This window comes from Euprymna scolopes, unplaced genomic scaffold (assembly GCF_053919585.1).
Source record: "Euprymna scolopes isolate OS-2025 unplaced genomic scaffold, ASM5391958v1 sca614, whole genome shotgun sequence".
Taxonomy (NCBI): Eukaryota; Metazoa; Mollusca; class Cephalopoda; order Sepiida; family Sepiolidae; genus Euprymna; species Euprymna scolopes.
The window spans coordinates 1-22781 of record NW_027633674.1 but is presented as its reverse complement, the minus strand read 5'-3'; the positions used below and the strand labels follow the sequence as shown (position 1 = coordinate 22781).

The 22781-nt window shown below is 32.5% G+C and overlaps 1 protein-coding gene across 1 annotated transcript in view; it reads left to right on the top strand.

Annotated features, from left to right (window-relative positions):
• The window catches only part of LOC145275136 (uncharacterized), a gene marked incomplete at both ends in the record, with an annotated part of 29460 nt that extends 7680 nt beyond the window's left edge, over positions 1-21780 (top strand). The window contains 7 exon segments of the mRNA XM_080127618.1: positions 69-240; positions 1667-1713; positions 11200-11358; positions 16467-16634; positions 17115-17364; positions 20319-20365; positions 21705-21780. Of these exon segments, the coding sequence (XP_079983744.1) occupies positions 69-240; positions 1667-1713; positions 11200-11358; positions 16467-16634; positions 17115-17364; positions 20319-20365; positions 21705-21780 (919 nt within the window).
• Positions 21781-22781: the final 1001 nt, after the last annotated feature.

Below are 22781 nucleotides of genomic sequence, written 5' to 3'. Positions count from 1 at the left end.
AACTAATGTTGCATGATGTAGAAAAATGAATTGTTATATTAATGTATTTTGTTTTTGTTTATTCACAGTATGTGTATTTGATAAGTGTGCTTACATCCGAGAATTTGGCTTTGAGGGTCCGCATATTGTGGGATGGATTGAAAAGGATGGTAAAACTGGCGCTACAGTTGAAGACGAAGTAGTTAGAATGGATGACAAAGTCGAAGAAGGTGTTGTCATTTATGTTGCTTGCACCACTTGGTAAGTTGAGCTCTTTTTCTTTGATCAGTCTCAGTTTCAAATAAAAATCATTGAAATCAATTAAAAACAGCAGCAATTTCATGAATTAAAATTAAGTAGGATTGTTATACTCCATTTGGAGAATACATTACAATCACTTGACATCCTATCCAAAATTAAATCTACATTAGTTTTATTACCGATATGAAGCACTTCCCCTATTACTATAGCAACAAATACAACTATATATATTTTTTAAATATTGTGTAGAATTTAAAAATGAAGAAACAAAAAAATATTTGCTTCTTAGATTTTATAATTGTATACTTTTCTACTAAATTATATAATGTACCTTGAAGACGGATTTAATTTTGTTTTCAATAAATAGAAGTCAACTTCAAGTTTTTTTTTTTTCTACATTCCAAACAAGACACCTTACCAATAATGGCATAAAGGGCTACTGTGAATTTGGGATCATACCTACAGAGGCATCCTAAGTAGGGAGATTAGCAGTGAGATGTTTGTATAGATTACAATTAAATTTCTGCATGTTGGTACATGAAGGGAACTCTAACGGATATTAGTTTGATGAAAGGAGCTATTAGACGTCCTGTATCTGGAGACTTCTTTAGTGAAAAGGTGTAATTTTGCTAGTTGTTAGGTTCGTCGGGGGTATTTACATTAAGGGAGTACCAGTGCAGTAAGTTCATCAGGTCACACTCCATGGAAGCACTTGCAAAACAAGCACAAGAATACAATATTGTGGCAATGTGACAAGGGTTGAAGCTTGGTAGATAGTATTGGATCTATTAGATTAGAGGATATTTTTTTGATTCTGTCTAAGAGGGAGAGACTAAACAACATTTACAAACAAGAAAGGTAATTACTAAAACATTATTTCAATCTTCACTAACCATAACATTCTTACTCGCCAAGTTCTAACAAAGGTGTTAGCTTAAAGTGGTTCCTATTCCTGTCTGAATATCATTTTTTTTCTCTTTGTGGATTCTTATATGTTCTATTCCTGTAGATAATTATTATCCATTTAAATCCTACAAAATTTGTCTATGTAAAATATGGATAAAAAAAAGTATATTTATTCATATGTATATTTTTAAACATTGTCTTTATTGGATTAATGTTTGGTATGAATGTAGATCCATGTTATTATAAAACTTAAGTTTATCCCATCATTCTTCTCCTTTTAGTGTCACTTAATATTTCTCAATCAAATTTTTAGTGTCACTTAATATTTCTCAATCAAATTTTTGGTGTTACTGGCAGCTTCCCAATCATTTACTGTCATAATCAGATAATCATATAAAATTCACAATTACTATGGGAATTTCACACTTGTGAACTTTATAATATTTTTATATTTCATTAAAAAAAACTTAATTTTTGTATTTATGTATTTATAATTTCCTTGTGTTTTGATGCTTTTCAGTATTTGCACAAATGGAAACATAACTTGTGCTAAGAAATTATGTGGAGGTAAGTTTTGATTTAATTACAATCTAACTTGTTTACGTTTGATAGAATTTTTACCAAATGATTTACAAAACACACAATGTACATCTTATCCAATTAAATAAGGTTGAATGAAGAAATGCTGCCCAATCGCGTATTACAGGGTGGAACGATAAAATTGTCGCCCTAGAAAAGACAACACGATTCCATTTTGATGAAAACCGATTTTGTGTTTTTAGTTGCAAACCATCTAATAGTTAGCCAGTTGTGTACAAATCCTAAGAGTGATAGAAGCCTTTTATCATGTCTGAAAGTGATACAATGTTCAATGAGAGAGATTGGAGATGCTCCGCTGTACAACTCATGCTCTCTACCGATCCAAATTATAACAACAGGACCACTGCCAACACCCTTGAAATGTAAATCCAGATGGTTCAATGCTTGAGGGCACAGCTCAATGAAGTTTCCGGCCACGGTTATGGTCTTTGGTGTGGTTTCAAGTGAGGGACACATTATGCCACTGCACATCATCAAAGTTGACTTGAAAGTTAACACCAAAGTGTACCTGAATGTGTTAAAGAGTGTAATGATCTCCTGGTGTAATCAGATGACCGCTGGCAGACCCTGGGTGTGGCAATAGGATTCGGTGCCGGCCCAGAAGTCCAAAGAGACCCAGGCATTGCTTCAGAAGGAGTGCTATGACTTTGTACCCTTCTTTCACTGGCCCCACCCTTTTCTAACTTTAACCCGCTGGACTACTTCATTCGGCCATATGTTGAGAACATCACCAACATAACCTTCCACAACACCAAATCCAGCCTGATTGCCACTATTCGCTAAGTATTTGCCAAGCTCCTACCGGTGCTTGTGGAAAAGGCATGCTCCCAGTTCCAGACCCGTGTCAAGGTGGTGATTGAGATCGAAGGCAGCAACATTGAATAGAGGTCAGCTCTCCTACATAATTAAGTTACGTGAATTGATATTTTCAATAAAAGTTTTAAAATAAATCTGTAGTGTTGTTTTCTTTAGGGCAACAAATTTATTGTTCCACCCTATATGTAGACACATCCTCAATTAAAAACAAAACAATTATATTTCACCAGTGTTTGAGCTTGCTGTTTATCTAGATATATTACTAAAATATTCACTTAAAATCATAGAATTATGTGAGTAATTTAAGATTTTACAAATAAATTATCATTTCTGATGGTGTAAAGAAAAAAATTCACTTACTATTCATTCTTTTCAAATTCATTTCATGTGGCTGGTTAAGTCTAAGGTTGACATTTTGTTTGCTCAATTCTCTTTACAACTTCTTGAAATGGTTTTGTCTAAGACTAAAAAAAGACACATGTTTTATTTGCGAAATTTTGCATGACAAGATGGAAATACATATCTATATTTCGTCTTGAAAATACTTAACCACTCCATACTCTTTCATCTGGATTTTTAATGTTTAATCTTTTATTCACTTTTTATTTTTCATTTCTTTTCCCCATTTCATGAACTTTTTGCACTAAAACTTTTTTTCACATTTATGACTAATTTTCATATAATGCTGTCTCAATTTATGCCAGTACCAGCAAATTCATAGCTTCACTATAATATTCATTTGCTAATATCTTCCTTCTGATGAGAAGAATACATTTCTTTAAAACTCTGTGGATTAAGGAAATATTTCTTATTTGAGTATCCTGTCAAATAAGAGATTAAAGTATAATATATATATATATATATATATATATATATATATATATATATATATATATATATATATATATTATAATTTCCGTTTTAGTATTTAAATATTCCTATCTATCAAATATATTAATCTACCTAAACATTCATATCCTGTATGTATATTTACTTATATTTTACTATATGCATTTCCTTACATATTACTTGCTTTATCCGGAATTTGCAGCTACCGGCCATACTCTCCCCTTAAATTTTTTTTTTTTTAGAGTTTTTTAGAGTTTTTTTAGTGTCTTTTAATAACTCCTACTGATATTTTCTTAAGTAATAACCTGTACATTTCAGTTGACCTCTTTTTTTGCCCTATATTTTTGACGCCTTTTAACGTCATCTTGTCCGGATCATCTTGACATTTGCTTTTCTATTTTATATTTTATTCAATCACCATTCAATCTTTTTTCTTCTTCTTCTTCTTCTTCTTCTTCTTCTTCTTCTTCTTCTTCTTCTTCTTCTTCTTCTTCTTCTTCTCCACTCATTTTTTTTCTCTCTTCTTCTTCTTCACTCATTTTTCTTAATTACACCTTGTCTCGGCAGCCGAGTTTAACGCATATCTTATTTTTCTTTTAATAATATTATTGGAATTCTTTCCCCTTTCCTTTGTACCTATTTGTGAATTATTCCACGGATTTCGGCCTTTTGAATTATTTTGGACCATCTTCCAATTATGCAATTTCCTTGAATTTACATTTTTAGATTTTACCGTCATTGGATAATTTACCTTTCACCAGACTATCCATTCACATGAAATCACCTTTTTCTCGACCCTATTCTCTCTGCTTCACTTTTTGTTATCAAGTAAGATCTTTGACTTACTTGCAGTTCCATCAAATACTTTTGCAAGCAAAATCCGATCCCGCATTTTGCTAATTCCTACCCTCTGATGAGAAGGAAAGTATTTCTTCAAAACTCTGTAGATTAAGGACTATCCACTTATTTAGTGTTTCCTTTTCAAATTAAATATGTTTTTAACTCTTTTTCAAAGTGTTTTTAACATATTTTATTAACTATTTGCTCTTATATATATATATATATATATATATATATATATATATCGCTAGGCTCAACGATATGGTGCACACATGCATGCATGTGCACACACACACATACACACGCACACACACATGCGCGCACGCGCACACACACACACACACACACTAATTAGAAGAAATCTGTAGCCCAGATCTGTTTTAATTAGAAATGTTCAAGTTTTCCAACAACTCTTGAAAGAAGAAAGTGTTCTTGGTGCATTCTGTTGTTCCAGAGAGTTTGGTTCAAGTCAGCTTGACTTTGATGATGCTAAGTGGCACTCTATTAATGTTTTCAACCAAAGGCTTGATGAACTTTCCCTGGACTTTTCTTCCACATTCTGGATATTCCTTCTTAGAAAATCAATCTCTATTTTACCCTCTGTGTCCATGTCCTTAATGACTTCACCAACATAGAAAGCCACTGACGTTTTGCCTTCATACTAACACAACATGAAATCTCCAGAGCTCACACTATCTACGCTGCCTAAAATCAGTTCTCGATCTTCATCTTCGTTACTTTCACTTTCATAGTCATTGCATCATCAATGTCAGTGTCCATATCATCATTATCATCCTCCTCGATGGGGACAGTTTGACAAGCTGGCTTAGGCGTGATTTTCCAGTTTTTGTTTTGGCTTGTCGTCCCTTTTGATCAAAACTTTTCAGTCAATTCCTGAAGGTATTCTGCTGCAGTTGCAATCACGCACTTGCCTCTCTTCCAACCTCTCTTGCTGTTTGTCCGTGGTAGAGGTTTCGTAAATCCTTGGAACTCAGCTGGGGAAACAAAAGAGGGTGGCTTTGCCTCTTTGACAGGGTCACAGGTTTTTCCAGTTTGTATAGTTCAGATAGATGCTGGTACAGCTCCTGACAAAGTGATGCTGACTTAAGATGTGGAAGGTTATGAAGAATGAGGTGTTTGATCTGTTGGGTGGGGGATGGTTGGAGGCAGTTGAGACACCTTGTTAGAAGGAGGAAGAAAGAGTTTCTGCAGGAACAGGATGATTAGTGACATCGGATGGGGCAAAAAAAAAGAAAAATAGCCAGAAATGATGTGCCTGTCCAGGGGCCAGATATTAGATGTTTTGAAGCCGGCAGTGATGTTTGATGGAGTTTCTCCTAGAGTCTAAACATAGTCAACCAGCTCAGCAATGTTGTAGATGGTGATGGTCTTTCCAGGGTTACTTACCATCCATGAAGTGGCCCTGTGATTGAAAAAATATTTCGCTGGCCTATAGAGAGTATGGTCCAGAGGCTGCATTTTGTTGTTGGCATGAGGGGCACATGGTTTTCTTTTATGTATGTCAATGCTTGCAATGACAAGTGACTTTCATTATTATCCAGCACCAAGATGACAGGGTTTTCTCAGAATTTTGCACATGTTTTACAAAATGCTCAATTACCGACAAAAACTTATCTGATGCCATCCACCTGTGTTGTCTGTGACAAAAACTTCCCTCGTGAGCATTGTTCATCATATGCTGCTGAAACTTCTTTCTGGGAGATATGAACATTGGCGGCAAGATAACACCTGTAGCTAGCATTATTCCACAGACATTAACAAGCCCTCACCTTTCTTTATTCCTTTTGAATCAATAATCTTGAACAACTTCTGCGCAGTCGTGAAGCCTGTCGTATCCAGATTGAAAATTTATTGCCTTTCAGATTCCTGTATTTCTTTTCTGACAAGTCAAAAAATTAATTGATTTTGTGTTTGTTGAAGGCTATTGCACAAACAAGAGAAGTGGCCTCAGGTTTCCAAATTAAAAGTTGAAGGTGTGAAAGCAAATAAACCATTCTTTTCCAGCCTGTTTGCATGCCTCCCATGACATGAAATTTTTACCATTAACCACAGCCATTTCATATGCCAATTCTTTTGTTGAACTGTCAGTCCATAGAACATTGTGGAACATTTTTGTAGATTGTCTGCCAATTCTTTCTCCTCAGCACTGGATCTGCATCTGCGACTGGAATAGATCTGTGCTTTAGAACAGACTATTGTGATGTTGGCATCGTTGTTTCCTCTCATGGGGGCAGTCTCTTGACGGAAAGTTGTTCTGGGAACTCCTGTGTCTTTTGATACAGCTTTTGAAGATCCATTCAGAAATTTGGTCACTGCTGCCGCTAAGGCATCATCTGGAATCAGTTTATAGTCTGTTTTTCGACAACATTGGCGAGGCATTGTGGAACATCGATTCTCCAAAGATTTTTTTCTTTCCCGTCATCTATGCTTGCTGTATTCTATGGAATGAAAAATTTTATTAATAAAGAACAAACCAAATGAGTTTTGAACAGTCTGTACAGTAAATTTAAGCAACAAAGTAATTTATGTTAAGAGGTACTTGTGCTAAGAAGTGCTTGAGTTAATAATTACATTATATAGATACTCCTAATACAAAGGAATGCATGAAAAACTATCACATATTTATTCATAACCCAGTAATGTGAAGATATAAAACCAGTATGAGCAATGTAGAGAGGTGGTCACCAACTCTTCCGACAAGGAAAATCTAAACACAAAAAAAATAATAAAATCTGAACACAAAAAATTAATAAAAATTAACTGAAACGTTTATTTAAGAAATATGCTGAAAGGTAGGCTGAATCTTTGCAGATGCAGAAAAACAAAACACTGACAATGTCATAAAAGCTACTATGGGTTCGAAGGTAAAACTGAAAAATTGAAAACATTACCTCCAAAATAAGTTAGTGCTCACTCTCAGTCATGTATTAAGAACATTAATCAACAATGGGTCAGTTAGTCCTCCTTACAGAAACAAAGTTAAGAATTAATTTCATAGTTGGATTTTAATTAGACACATGGGTGGCCAAGTCTCCCCACTCTCTGCGTTCATATGTGTCTGTGTGTATAATTTTCCTAGAGCCCACACCACTGGACCGGTTATGACCAAACCTGGCATGATGATGGTCTCCCACCTAAGAGTGGTGCACACTATTTTCTAAGGAAAGGTCAAGGTCATAGTCTATATATATATATATATATATATATATATATATATATATATGTGTGTGTATATATATATATATATATATATATATATATATATATATATATATATATATATATATACTCTTCTACAGCCCACACACTGGCCTGATCATGACCAAACTTGATATGATGATGATCTCTGATCTAAGGATGGTGGATATCATTTTCAAGGTCAAAGGTTAAGGTCATATTTGGTGTGGCTCTTCATGAAATCCCTCACCTAGGGATGGTGCACACCAAGTTGAGGTTCGCCACCATCTTGGGAGCCACTACCATGGCGCTGACCAACTTTGTGAATTTGAATCAAATCACCCTCCTTCTCGTCCCCTATCCCCTCAACCAATCTTGATTAAGTTTGAAATGATAATGGTCCATAACATAGGGCAAAATTTATTGCACTGTATCTATTAACTTTCAAAATAACACTGCCAAAAAAAATGTTACGGATCATAAAGGATCCTTTTTTGTTGAGATGCAGATAATTCTTTTGATAAATTTAAGATAATACTTTCTCCTTTCGGATACACACAAAAGATGCCACTTAAACGAAATAGAAACTAAACTGAAGAATAAAGATTGGCAAGATTAGAAACTAATAGACTAAGCGTTGCTGCAATTTGGTCTAATGAAAACACTTCGCATAGAGAAAGACGTCTGGAATTCAACAGAATATGTCAAAGAGAAAGGAGAGCAAGATTAACAAAATTGGAAAGAGCAACCTAACGTGAAGCTGACAGAACTAGATATGCTGCATATTTCATTGCAAGAAAAAATTCAAGAAAGGCAAAGAGATGGTTGGGAATAGGGAAGCAATATGACCAGCAAATTAAACAAATGAGGAAACAACAAGATGTATACAAGGTCAATTGAGAGAAACAATAGAGCAAATGAAACAGAGAAACAAGAAGATGTACACGAGGTCAGTTGAGAGAAGCAAGACGCAGAGTAAATGAAACAGATGAGGAAACAAAAAGATGTAAACAAGGTGAGTCAAGAGAAGCTAAAAGACGAGAAAATGAACGAATCTTTCACCTATGCCAAGGGAGTGAGCGAGAGACTACAAAGAGAGAGTATGACTTTGCCATAGAAAATGATAGAAAAAAAAGGCAGCTGGACAACGAATAACTGCTTTGAGACAATAAGAAATAGAAAATTGCAATAGAAAAAGGGTTGCTCTACAACAAAAATGGCTCTCTCTCTACAGCTGAGGGAAAATGGAAAAAGTATGACAGCATTGCTCAGTTGTGAAATTTAAAGGAGAGACCCCTGGTTGTTGTTCTTTTTCTGGTAAGGTGTCCTTGATAGCTTTCTACTACTGCCTTAGTTGCTGCAAAATTTGCTCTCAGGCAAAGGCCCTATCTCTTAAGAGTTCTACGCAGTTACAACAACTGTTTTGAAATGACTTCATTTGATCACAAAAAATACGGCAGTGTATGGATGGAATCCTTCTTTTAGAATTTGAGGCCAGGTTTGCCACAAAAATAGGAGTCTTTTGTCACCTAAAGATGGAACAGCAAAGTTTATTCAAATCTACTTCTTGGATAGTCTGGAAGAGGAACTACATAGTCCGGGACATGGCATTCGACTCAATCAAGACATTCTCCGAAGGCTGACTGGATTTTTACATGAAAACAATAGCCAAATTTGTCAACTGAAAACAACAAAGGAAATGATTGAAGAAAAAACTTGAAAGAACACAAAGTTGTTATAAGAGAAAACCAAAGGTCGCAAGGAGAACACCCACAACAATTCAATAGTCAAACAACAACGCATGAGATTGGAATTGAGATGTTGTCTTGCGTTTTAAAAATAATACATTGAAAAGGATCTCCGAATTACATCCTCTTTATGATATTTTAATGTACCCATTAATGTACCCCTATTGTTCTCCATCTTATGACATCTATATGAAAGCATCCAATGGACGAAAAGTTACCAAATAGCAGTTTTATTCCTACTATTTGATGACTATTATCTCTGTTTCAACAATGGCTGGATAGGAAGGATAGGAATCCAGAATATATTGGTCAATGAGTCACCCTTCCGGCAACTTACACAGGAAGCCTTCAATACATGTTTGAGTGCCAGAGTGATGCCATGACTTATGTTTGACGAATGCGCCGAGTCAACCTCTTCATCACTTTCACAACAAATTCAAAATGGACGGAAATTACAGAAAATTTTCTTCAAGGGCAAGAAACTCAGGATCGTCCAGATATTGTTGTCAGGATCTTTAGACAGAAACTCAAAATTCTAATGGAATTTATTAAAAAAAAAAAAGGTTTGGCAGGTTGAGGGCTTTCCTGTACAGCATTGAATGCTAAAAGAGCAGACCACTGCATCCTTACCTGGTAGACCCCAGAGGACAAAGTTTAGCAGAACAAATGGATCTCTTCATATCTACAGAGATCCCTGACAAAGAAGAAGACCCTGACCTCCACGCAAAAGTGATGTCACGTATGGTGCATGGACCTTGTGGACGATGGCATCCAAATTGCCCATGTATGATCGACAACAAATGCTCCAAAAAAGTACCCTAAAGAATTTTTCAGTGTACCAAGCAAGGCCATAACTCTTATCCCAACTACAAGCAAAGGAAACTAAAAGGTGGAGGCAATACTGGTACAATAAGGATGAGGAAAAATGGTCGGTATGTTCATTAAAAGATCACAGACTAGTAGACTGTTCCCTACAACACGGTCTTCTTTCAGCAGTTCAATGCTCACATTAGTAGAAATTTGTACCCGAGCGTACATCAAAGTCCTACGCAAAGCAACAGTGGATATCTAAGATTCAGTAAGCCAGTTGACTGAGTCTTGAAGAAAAATTTCCTCATATCAACGTAGACGATCATGATTTTATTTATCGATGAAGATTTGCAACCAATATATTAAGTTTGAAGCAAACTGTAATTGGTTATTCCATTATCTCCAGGATTCATTTTAAATCTTGTGTTATTGCTGAATGATGGTTTTCAGGTCTCACATTGTTACAATAGTTATAATCCAAATTCTTAATTTCCCACAATACGAATTTTCTCATGATGAATGAATATTCTAGATTATTCTACATGTTAGTTCAAAATTTCACAGATATGACACTGATGCAAGCAGGTATAGGATGAACGCAAAGTGTCCAGTTTTAAAGTTTCAGCTCAGTTCATATTGAAAGAAGATAAATAGGTTCAGAAGTAGGACTCTTCTATACAATAATAATTGATATTATTATTATTATTATTATTATTATTATTATTATTATTATTATTATTATTATTATCATTATTTACTCATTAGTGTTTTTCACATGAGTCATTATCAGTGATTGCTCACCAATAATAACCTCTTGTGTTTCCTGAAGTCTGAGTGACAGCAAGTCTCTTCAGATTTCTAGTTCCCTCCACATCTTTTAATAATCATTGCAAATTATTTTGCATTATCACAACAAAGGTTTCTCGTTGATTTCTTGTAAGCAACAGTCGTTGATCCTCTCTGTAATTAGACTGGCAATAATCCCCTTAAAGTTTCAGTTATATCCTTTTAGTGACAATCTGATAAGTACTCTTTCACCTCGGTCTTTTCATCCTTCTTGACCTTTCAAAACCATTTAATCAAGGCTGCTGCCACATGTGTATGTGTGCACTTTTATTATTTTGATAATTATTATTATTATTATTATTATTATTATTATTTAGTTATATTTATTTATTTATTTTTTTGCTAGGTTGTATGTATTCTGAATGGAATCAGTGGACTACTTGCAGTAAAAGTTGTAACAATGGCCATCGAGACAGAAGAAGAACTCGGAATATTGGTAATGGAAACAGTCCTTGTGATCTTCCTCTGTTTGAAACTCAAGATTGTAACTCAGAAATTTGCCAAGGTAATGCTTGATATTTGATGACATTATTCTCTGCATTTCTTTTAATAAGTTGAATTATTTTTGCTTTAAAATATTTCAATAGAAAAAGACAACCCCATATATTGTCATGTTGATGCTTTGCATTGTGTATTACACTGCTATAGTCATCAGAAAGTTAAAAAAAAAAAAAAAAAAAAAAAAACAATCAGAAGATCACAAAAAAGATCACATTTTTGTGCTCTTTGTCTTCTTTTTGACTTTTTGATGAAAGGAAACTGTGCGAGTAAAGAGTCTGGACTAACTGTGTTTACTTTCAGCACCTCATGTGTAAAGGTTATTTTCTTCTAAACATTTTATTAAATACTAGAATGATATAACTTTGAATGTATTATATATTATTTATTAATATTTTACACAATAAGCCAATTTTGAGGGTGATTCCACTCACATTTCAAACTCTGTACATTTCGATAAGAATTTTTTTTCAGTTTCTAAGGTGTTTACTTATTGCATGATATTATTGTATGATATTATTGTATGATATTATTGTATGATATTATTGTATGATATTATTGTATTATATTATTGTATGATATTATTGTATGATATTATTGTATGATATTATTGTATGATATTATTGTATGATATTATTGCATTATATTATTGTATGATATTATTGTATGATATTATTGTATGATATTATTGTATTATATTATTGTATTATATTATTGTATGATATTATTGTATTATATTATTGTATGATATTATTGTATGATATTATTGCATGATATTATTGTGTGATATTATTGTATGATATTATTGTATGATATTATTGTATGATATTATTGTATTATATTATTGTATGATATTATTGTATGATATTATTGCATGATATTATTGCATGATATTATTGTATGATATTATTTTATGATATTATTGCATGATATTATTGTATCATATTATTGTATGATATTATTGTATGATATTATTGTATTATATTATTGTATGATATTATTGTATGATATTATTTTATGATATTATTGCATGATATTATTGTATTATATTATTGCATGATATTATTGCATGATATTATTGTATGATATTATTGTATGATATTATTGTATTATATTATTTTATGATATTATTGTATGATATTATTGTATGATATTATTGCATGATATTATTGTATGATATTATTGTATGATATTATTGTATTATATTATTGTATGATATTATTGTATGATATTATTGTATTATATTATTGCATTATATTATTGTATGATATTATTTTATGATATTATTGCATGATATTATTGTATTATATTATTGCATGATATTATTGCATGATATTATTGTATGATATTATTGTATGATATTATTGTATGATATTATTGTATGATATTATTGTATGATATTATTGCATGATATTATTGCATGATATTATTGTATGATATTATTTTATGATATTATTGCATGATATTATTGTATGATATTATTGTATGATATTATTGTATTATATTATTGTATGATATTATTGTATGATATTATTGCATGATATTATTGCATGATATTATTGTATTATATTATTGCATGATATTATTGCATGATATTATTGTATTATATTATTGTATGATATTATTGTATTATATTATTTTATGATATTATTGTATGATATTATTGTATGATATTATTGCATGATATTATTGTATGATATTATTGCATGATATTATTGTATGATATTATTGCATGATATTATTGTATGATATTATTGCATGATATTATTGTATGATATTATTGTATGATATTATTGTATGATATTATTGCATGATATTATTGTATGATATTATTGCATGATATTATTGTATTATATTATTGTATGATATTATTGCATGATATTATTGTATTATATTATTGTATGATATTATTGTATGATATTATTGCATGATATTATTGTATGATATTATTGCATGGTATTCTGAGACTATGTCACCATAAAATGTTTTTTAATTTAACACGTAGGTCCTTTATTTACCTTACTTCTAGTGTTTTGTGCATCCAAATATAAAAATATCTGAAGAAACCTTGAATATTTTCTAAAATAAATTACAATAGATGGGAAAAAATCTCATGTATTGCATAGTATTAAAACAAAACAATTAGACATTCTACCATTCCATTTGGAGAATACTTTGCGAATGAAAGTAGCAAAGAGTGGCTCAGCAACTTAGCTATGTCTTTTGTAGTAACTGCAGTAGAATGTGCTTGTCTAATACAGGGTATTCAGGATAAATATATCATTTTTTGAAGAGGAAAGGAAAACACAATATCTTGACCAATAATTGATGAATTCTCAATGTTTAAAGTTCATTTCTTAAAGGATTTTTTTATGAATAGAGCTATCTTGAAGAAACAATCGATCCTCTACTATGGCTGTCATGCAGAATCTAAACCCAAGTTCATTTGGTTTTTTACAAGACTGATAATCAGGCAGTATAATCGTTTGTTTTTTTGTTGGGTTTTTTTTTTTTGCAACTGTTCTTCAGACAAATTGGAGAAGAGGGGTGGCAAATGTTTGGACTGATGAAGTAGTGGAAGTTCTAAGACAGTCAATTTTGATACCATATGGAGCTGAGTTCTACAGTTTTTGCAGCTTCTCCATTAATTCCATTGTCCGGGCAGTCAGAAAACTTGCTGTGAACCTTTTCACAATTCACATCTTCCCATTCTCCACCTCAAATCTTCCCTTTTCAATGTATTCATGCATCACTAAGATTTTTGAATTTTTGAATTTGACACACATCATGATAATGCAAGTCACTTTCTTTAAATATTCTGGTACTTTCCAGTCATTCATGATCTCATATCTACCAATAGTATGAAGAAATAACTATCCATTGCACTTTACCATTATTAGATATATCAAATTTTTCTGAAAGGAAAGAATATTCAAATCAAATCAAGTATTGAATGTATTTGTCCCATTAACCATCAACACACATGGCATCAGATATGATATTTATTGAATCTTTGTCTGCAAGGTAAAGCTATTCAATGGTTGTTGTTGCTGCTGCTATTGCATCAGCGTTGACCTTGATCAGAGTGAACCAATTCCTTCCCCGGCTTACATAATGTGCTGAATCATGGCGGCATAGGCATTGCAGTCTTGAGTAAGTCTGCAAAGATGATTAACCATTGGTGATTCTATCATTCAAGACTTGTGATCCTGAGAGCTCAACCAACTCTTCTTTACTGGTTGTTGCCCACAGCCTCAGCTTCCACCTCAGAAGCAAAGAGGTAGGGAACATTACATTGCAAATAATTACTCCTCTGCATGACGAATTGAATGCCTGAATCACTATATATCTATATATCTATAAAAGTAAAAGTGTCTGGCTGGCTGTGTGCGTGTGTGTGTCTGTCTGTATGTCGGTGTACATTTTCCTACACAATAACTCTGTCAATTTTTAGTCTACAGACTTGAAATTTGATATACAGAGTATTGAGATTTGAGAAAATCTTTGTAATCCGTTTTCAGCTAAAAATTTGGCTGTTAAGGTGTCAAAGTTCAACGATTTGACATTTGAGAACTCTACCAAACTCCTCCGTCAATTTTGGGTTTAAACACTTGAAATTTTGGATATAGGTTCCTTGGACATGGATCTAACTTAATAACTTGATGTGAGCCCAAAACAATACATGTTAAGGGGACATAATAGGGGTCAAAGTTTTTAAAAAATTTGACCGCTTCAGTCTCTACCAAATTACTCAGACAATTTCTGATCTAAACATTTGAAATTTTACATAAAGGGTATTCAGAGATAGGGCAAGCTTTTTAATTGGTTTGGGTGGAAAATTTGAGTTACCAATATATAAATGTATGTATGTATGTATGTTTGCATGTCTGCTTAAAACTTTCGACAGAGGCGACGGATTTTTATAAGGTCGGTATCATTTTGAAGGTCGACCTTTCAGACGAGAAATATCGAAAAATTGGCTAAAAACATTAATATCTTAACCTTCAACTGGGCACTTTTCTACAGGAGGGGGTCGCTTTTTTTTTGTCGATATTTTCAAAAGTCATCCTCCTTTCGATTGTCTAGCCTTAATTAAAACCTAAGTCACTTCCGGTTTGGCGGTGGTCGTAACAGCAAAGACGTCAGGTTTTTTCCTCATTCTTTTCTTCCTTTGCGGTACGGGTTCGAGCCTGCCTTCCTACTACCACTTTTTTTTTTTGCTCAACATACACCTCCAAACACCCGGGAAGTGCTGGGCACCCATGTGCGTACAAAAATCTTCCTTGTGAAAAAAAACATAATCAAATTTCCCTTATTCTATGGAACTTTTGATTGTATATCTTGAACAAAAACTGACACTATATAAAATGTTAACTTTTGCTAAATAAAAAGCACAAATCTAGTATTTAATTCATTTGTTTAGACACAAAAATAATATTATCCAACAATTGTGACAAAAAAAGTATGAACTAAATGTGATCGCTTTATCTATATCCACTGATCAAAGGAAAATATTTTATTCGTGTAGAAATCATTCCACATAGATCTAAAATTGTTCCATAGCCTGAAAGAAACAAAAAAAGTTCCAAAAATAAAAAAGGATGTTAAATACAATGAGTTGACAAAAAAATAAACAATTTCGACTTATTTTTATTTATTTATTTTCTTACTGGTTGTGAAAAGGTCCAGATTATTATAAGTTGTTTCGTCGATTGAAAAAAAAATGTTAAAAAGTCAAATCATTTGTTTCTATACTTAAAAATCATTTGTTTGAATACTTTTATTTTTGAACAATAATTTTTAAAAACTGTTCAAGAATTTATGACAGCGATAAGGACAATAGATTAAATCTGAAGTTAGTTTGGTTCTTAGATCTAGCATTAGCTAAAGCACTGAACTGTGAGGCCACAACACATATACACACACACACATACAACACATATACACACACATACAACACATATACACACACACATACAACACATATACACACATACAACACATATACACACACACACACATACAACTTCAGAGAAGTAAATACAGTAGTTGTTTTTGTACTCTTTTCCCAAGTAACAATCATTATCTAAAATATTTATTTGTTGTCTTTTAAAGCTGAAACCATGTGGAGTTCTTGGAGTAGCTGGAGTCAGTGCACAGCAACTTCGCCAAACACATTTGGTTCTGCGATACGTAAACGAACATGTCATCGTGGAATCACGGAAGAATGTGCAGGACAAGCACTAGAAACCACACCATGTATAGCTGCAACACTAAATCTAGGTTCATATCTTTGTTCAATTTTGCTAATTACTTATTATTTGATAGATTTTACAATTTTTTAACAAATCAAAGTCAAACTGGAATTTTTATATTTAATTATTGACCAAAGAATAAAAGGAAGTCTTCTTTATTTTTATTTATTTATTTATTTTGACTGATCCTAGATTGCTTCAATGTTTTTGCCATGTACTTAGATGAGTGACAGGTGCTATATGTGAAATGCGGTCCTAGTGGACTTGCAAGTTAAGATTCAGTACCAAGTTGCAAATCAAAAAACATAACATAAGCCATTCATCTGTGCTGACTAGACACTAGCTGGAAAGAACAAATCAAATTCAGAATGCAACTTTTATACTATTGTATAATATATGATTTTTTGGTGTCCTAAGCTAGGATTGCTGACAAGTAATGAATGTGTTCTTGAAAAATATATTTATCTCATTAGGAGCAAACACATTAAATATTTCAACCTTTTTGCAGTGCAAGAATGCACCAATGGCCGAGTGTGGACGGAATGTGCTAACAGATGCCCTATTACTTGCATGGACATCCGTCGGAGTGATGTATGTGTTGAATCAGATGAATGCACTCCTGGGTGTCGTTGTCCAAGAAATCAAGTAGAGTTAATGGATCAATGTGTGCCTATTGAGAAATGTCCTTGCTATAACAGCGATGGTATATCTGTCTTCAGGAATCTCAAAGTGACTGAAACACATCCATGCAGAGAATGGTAAGATGATTTCCTATTTATAAAACCCATTATAGATAAGAGTAGTATAGCCACCAGGGGCAAAATTGTGACATAACTTCTACTCTCTCTATTTTCCCTTTCCCACTCTTTTTTTCGTTCAACTCATTCCTTTCTCTCGATATACACATGAATAACTTGAGTCAATATAAGGCAAATAACTCTGTGAAAAACTACTAACGTTTCATAAAATAATATATAGAAATCAGTGTCTACCAAGACTGTATTTGCCCAGGAAAGAAGGAGGACTAGAACTCTCAGAGATCAACCACCAACATAGGGCAACAATAGTGAGCACAGGCCAGTATCTGAGAAGCTCCCAGAACCACACCCTCTCAATGGTATATGAACATCAAGAGATAAGAGGCAACAGAACAACATCAGTCACCAAGCTGGCCAAGCATTTTGGTCATAGATGAGGCTGAAACACTAAACAAGCCTGCCACAGAAATAGCAAAAAAGTGTCAGCAGAAATATACCGAGACCTTCCAAAAGAGGAACCTTAAAGAGTGGAACTAACATCAGCGTGCAAAGTATTTTCTGGGGGAACTCTCCCAGGAATACATAGACAAAGAAGGTTTCTTGGACTGGCTCAAAAGAGGATCCCTCCACCACAATCAGGAAAGGATTATAATGGCTGCTCAAGACCAGGGATTGATGACCAATGCATTCAAGAAGATGGCAGGGATCACTAATGACAACAAATATAGATTCTGCCACATGAAATTGGAAAGTGTGAGTCATCTAGTATCAAGTTACAAGGTTTTTTTAGGGGATGGATACTACACAACGAGATATGATGGAGTATGTAAGTACATCCACTGGACCATCTGTAAAATATTACACATCCAGTGTAGCAGCAAATCCTGGAAACATCAACCTGAAAGAACAGTTGGAAATGGCTTATGATCATGTAATCCATACAGCCATCTACCTTGAAAATGCTGCTGTGAAACCTGACATAGTTATATAGAATAAGTCAGAGAGAGTTGCAACCTTGGTTGAAGTGAATGTTCCTAATGATGGAGGTCTGAAAGGGAGAAACAGACCAAATATCAAGGTTTCATGATATGAAAAGAAATTGGAATCTTAAAGAGATATCAATCATACCAGTTATCATAGGTGCCACGAGGCTTATGAAGAAGAACCTGAATTCCTACCTAACTAATATTCCTGATGAACCAAGTGTAAAAGAGATCCAGACAATTGTACTTAAGGGAAAAACGAGGATACTAAAAAGAGCTCTCGGTTGGTTTCAATAAAAAGCAGGGCAATGTTGGCAGCTGGTTTAGCTGCCCAATACTCAGCATTACAATCTTCAAAGGAAGAAAATTAAAAAAAAAAAACATAAAAAAAATGAAAAAATCAGAATTATTTTCCATTACATAATATTAACAGATTTATGCATGTCTTGATAATATTCAAGAATATAAGTTGCCATTTGACCCCCAAATAATGAATGTTTTTTTTTCTAAATTTTAGATATTATTTTTAGGGGCTATGTCAATTAAAAAAATACCAACTTTGTTGTGTTGTGTATTTTAAAATTTTAGCTGGACATACAAACACATATTTATTTCTTTATATTATCGACTAACAGAGAGACACCCGACCTTGCCTGGTCGTAAAATAAATATGCTTAATATATATTAATTCAGGCAAATTTTGTATTTCTTATTACAGGACCAATTCTCTAGTGAATATATATATATATATATATATATATATATATATATATATATATAGAGAGAGAGAGAGAGAGAGAGAGAGAGAGAGAAAATAAAAAGGAACAAACCGTATTATGTGTTCATCAACGTTTCGTCTTTATTTCGAGACTTCCTCTCAAAATAAAGACGAAACGTTGATGAACACATAATACGGTTTGTTCCTTTTTATTTTCTCTATTTTGTCGGAATACTATTTCCATTATTTTCATCATATATATATATATATATATATATATATATATATATATGATATATAGAATGTTTGCGTTGGGTTTTTGAATGTGTATGTGTTTCCTTCTATTATTATGTCACATACTCGCGGTTTGTTGCATTTTGTAACCCCTTTTGTAGTGTGTGGAACGAGTTTTGAGGAAGTTAGGATGTGTTTTAAGTTTTTGAAAATAATTTCTGAACAGGACGCTTCACAGAACGTCTGAAACGCGTTAAAAACGATTTCAATGATGTAAAAACATTATTACAATGATCTAAACATAATTCTCAATGAAAAACCAAGACACGGAATAATAAAATAATGTTAAAAAATACACTTATATACACTTACATATATATATATAAGGGGGTAGTCACCAACAATGTGTATTTTTTAACATTATTTTATTATTCCATGTCTTGGTTTTTCATTGAAAATTATGTTTAGATCATTGTAATAATGTTTTTAAATCATTGAAATCGTTTTTAACGCGTTTCAGACGTTCTGTGAAGCGTCCTGTTCAGAAATTATTGTTTTATTTATATATTAGATTATTTCGATCTTAAATTAGAAATGCACACAAACGTATTAGTTTTTATATATAAAATTTCTATTCATATATCTAATATATAACATTACATTGCCTAGATTTTAAAGGTTGATTAAAGCCAATAAATCCAACTTGGATTCTAACTAGCCAATTTTTATTGTTGTGTCATGCCACTTACTATAGACTAACATACTTTGCTAAAAAGAATTTTTTTCAATATCTACTCCACCCTGGCAATGTGGTAATGTATAGACATTATTAAATAATCACCTTAAAATAAAATCGCTTGACGGTAATAACTATTTCTAAAAGAATAAAAGTTATTCCCTTTCAGCAAAAGCATTTCTCTAGGATGTATCCTAGAGAAATAATGACAATGTTCGCCTTTTAAAAATATAAAGCTTTTGGATTTTTTTAAATTCACACATTCTTGGTTTTTCTCTTTCAGTATTTGCAGTCTCAGTGGCAGAATTGTATGTCAAGAAAAACCAAACTGTAAGTTTTCTTCTTGATTTTTGGATAAAGCTACACATTAAAAAAATTAGGTTAGTTCTACCATATTCTTTTTTGTAGTCACGAATTTCTCTGTATATAAAAAATTGACCTTGTTAATACTAATGAAATTATGTTTTACCAGCAGGCTACCAGGTGTTGCCCGGCCATAAAATATACATACAAAATTATATTTTAATTCATACAGAAACTGAGATATATGCGTGCGAGTATTGTTGTTTTCTAAACAGTTCACTTCTTTTAAGTAAAAAAAATACTCTAAATGATCAAAACCAAAAGACAGTGAGTCAAGTATGATAACCATTAGATCAGCTTGACACGTTCTTTGAAAAGTGTTTTAAACCTACTTATTCTTCACATAAGGAATCTGTCATGTGAATGATTCATGCATGCACATTCATGATACAGCAAATAGATAAAAATCCGATGACAACCCCACATACAATTTTTTTTAATTTTGACCCCTTAATAGCCTTTTTTTCTGGATGAAAACTAATTAATAATGTCTTAATACCCTATATACCAAATTTCAAATTTGTAGATCAAAACTTTATTGAGTATATAGATTGAAAAGTGTCCTCACACACCCACACCCACCTATACATTCTCACTTTTATAGATATATATTTTTTATTTTAATTAAACTTGAAAGCTATAATATAATATATGAAAGGTGAAAGGTAAATTATCCAATGACGGTAAAATCCATTTTACCATCATTGGATAATTTACCTTTCACCAGACTATCCATTCACGTGAAATCACCTTTTTCTTCACCATATTCCCTCTGCTTCACATTTTGTTATTAAGTAATATCTTTGACTTACTTGCAGTTTCATCAAATACTTTAATATGTTTTTAACTCTTTTTCAAAATGTTTTTTAACATGTTTTATTAACTATTTGCTCTTATATATATATATATATATATATATATATATATATATATATAAAATACGCATCTAGTGTGCTTGAAAGCCAAATCACAACGTAATATTAGGAAAATAAACAAATATTTTATTTGTTTGAAATTTATCATAAATATATTTCAGTGTGTTGTTTTATATATATATATATATATATATATATATATATATATATATATATATATATATATATATATATATATATATAAGCTTTATAACTTTAAAATGAAATGTTAATATATTATTTATATAGTAACCAATTTCATTTTAATAAAACGTTTTGAAAGTTGTAACACTTTATATTAATAAACATGTCATGTCTATATTTTTTCTTCTCTTTAATTATTGATAATTTCAAATTAAACATTCAAAGAAAAACTGTGTTTTTTTTTTCAGGTTGTTTGTGGTCAGAATGGTCAGATTGGGGAGCTTGTAGCACTTCCTGCGGTATTGGTAATAGGTACAGATACAGGTGAGTATAGGATTACTAAAGTTACGAGGTTCCTTCAATAAGTTTCCAGACTTTTTTCATATGGACGCTTTTATTGATAGTACACACATAAAAAAATCAATCCCTCTTTGAAGTAATCTCCTCCGACTGCAATGCACTTGTTGTAGCATTCCAACAACTTCTTGAAGGCTCCATGGAAGTCCCCTTGTGTGAGCGTGTCAATGACTCTTGTCACAGCTTCTTTCATCTCCTTAACTTTTTCATAACGACAACCTCTAAGTTTTTCCTTGAGCGTGTCAATGACTCTTGTCTAGACTATAGGGATGGTGGGAACTGTCAACTAATGTGTGACAAAGATGGAGTTGTGGACTGCTGCATTTGTGCAAATCTTCTGCGCCTTCAGTTCCTTATGAATAATTGTGTGTACAGTTCCCACACTGACATAAAACTGTGAACTTATTGTCTCTGTAAACACACGACAGTCCTTATCCATGAAATCCTTTATTTGGCCAATCAACTCTAGTGTCTGACTTCCTTATTCCTTCCACACTTCTCATCATCCCTTACAGATTCTCTTCCTTGAATCTCTTATGGCACTCAAAAAAACTGAGGCTCGATTCATGCAAGATCGTCCAAAAGTAGTCTGAAGCATTCCATACGTTTATGTGGCATTTTTCCAAGTTTAAAATAGAATTTTATTGCATATCGTTTTTCTAAAGTGTCTTTATGTCCAGACTATACTTTTGAAATTCAACAACTGTGATAATCAGGCTTTAGTAGGATGTATTCCAATTCCTGCTGTAGCTGTTCATTTGAACTTGAAATTTAATAAATTAGTCAGTCATCTCATAAGATGTATAGCCATAACATACTGAATTGTCAAGAGTCTATGATAATTTTAAATGCCTAAGTTTGGAAACTTATTGAAGGTACCTCATAACTGAATGCAAATATGATTGATGCTTCTTACCTGAAACATTCATCCAAGGATAAGTTTATAACACCCTCAGATTCAGTAATAA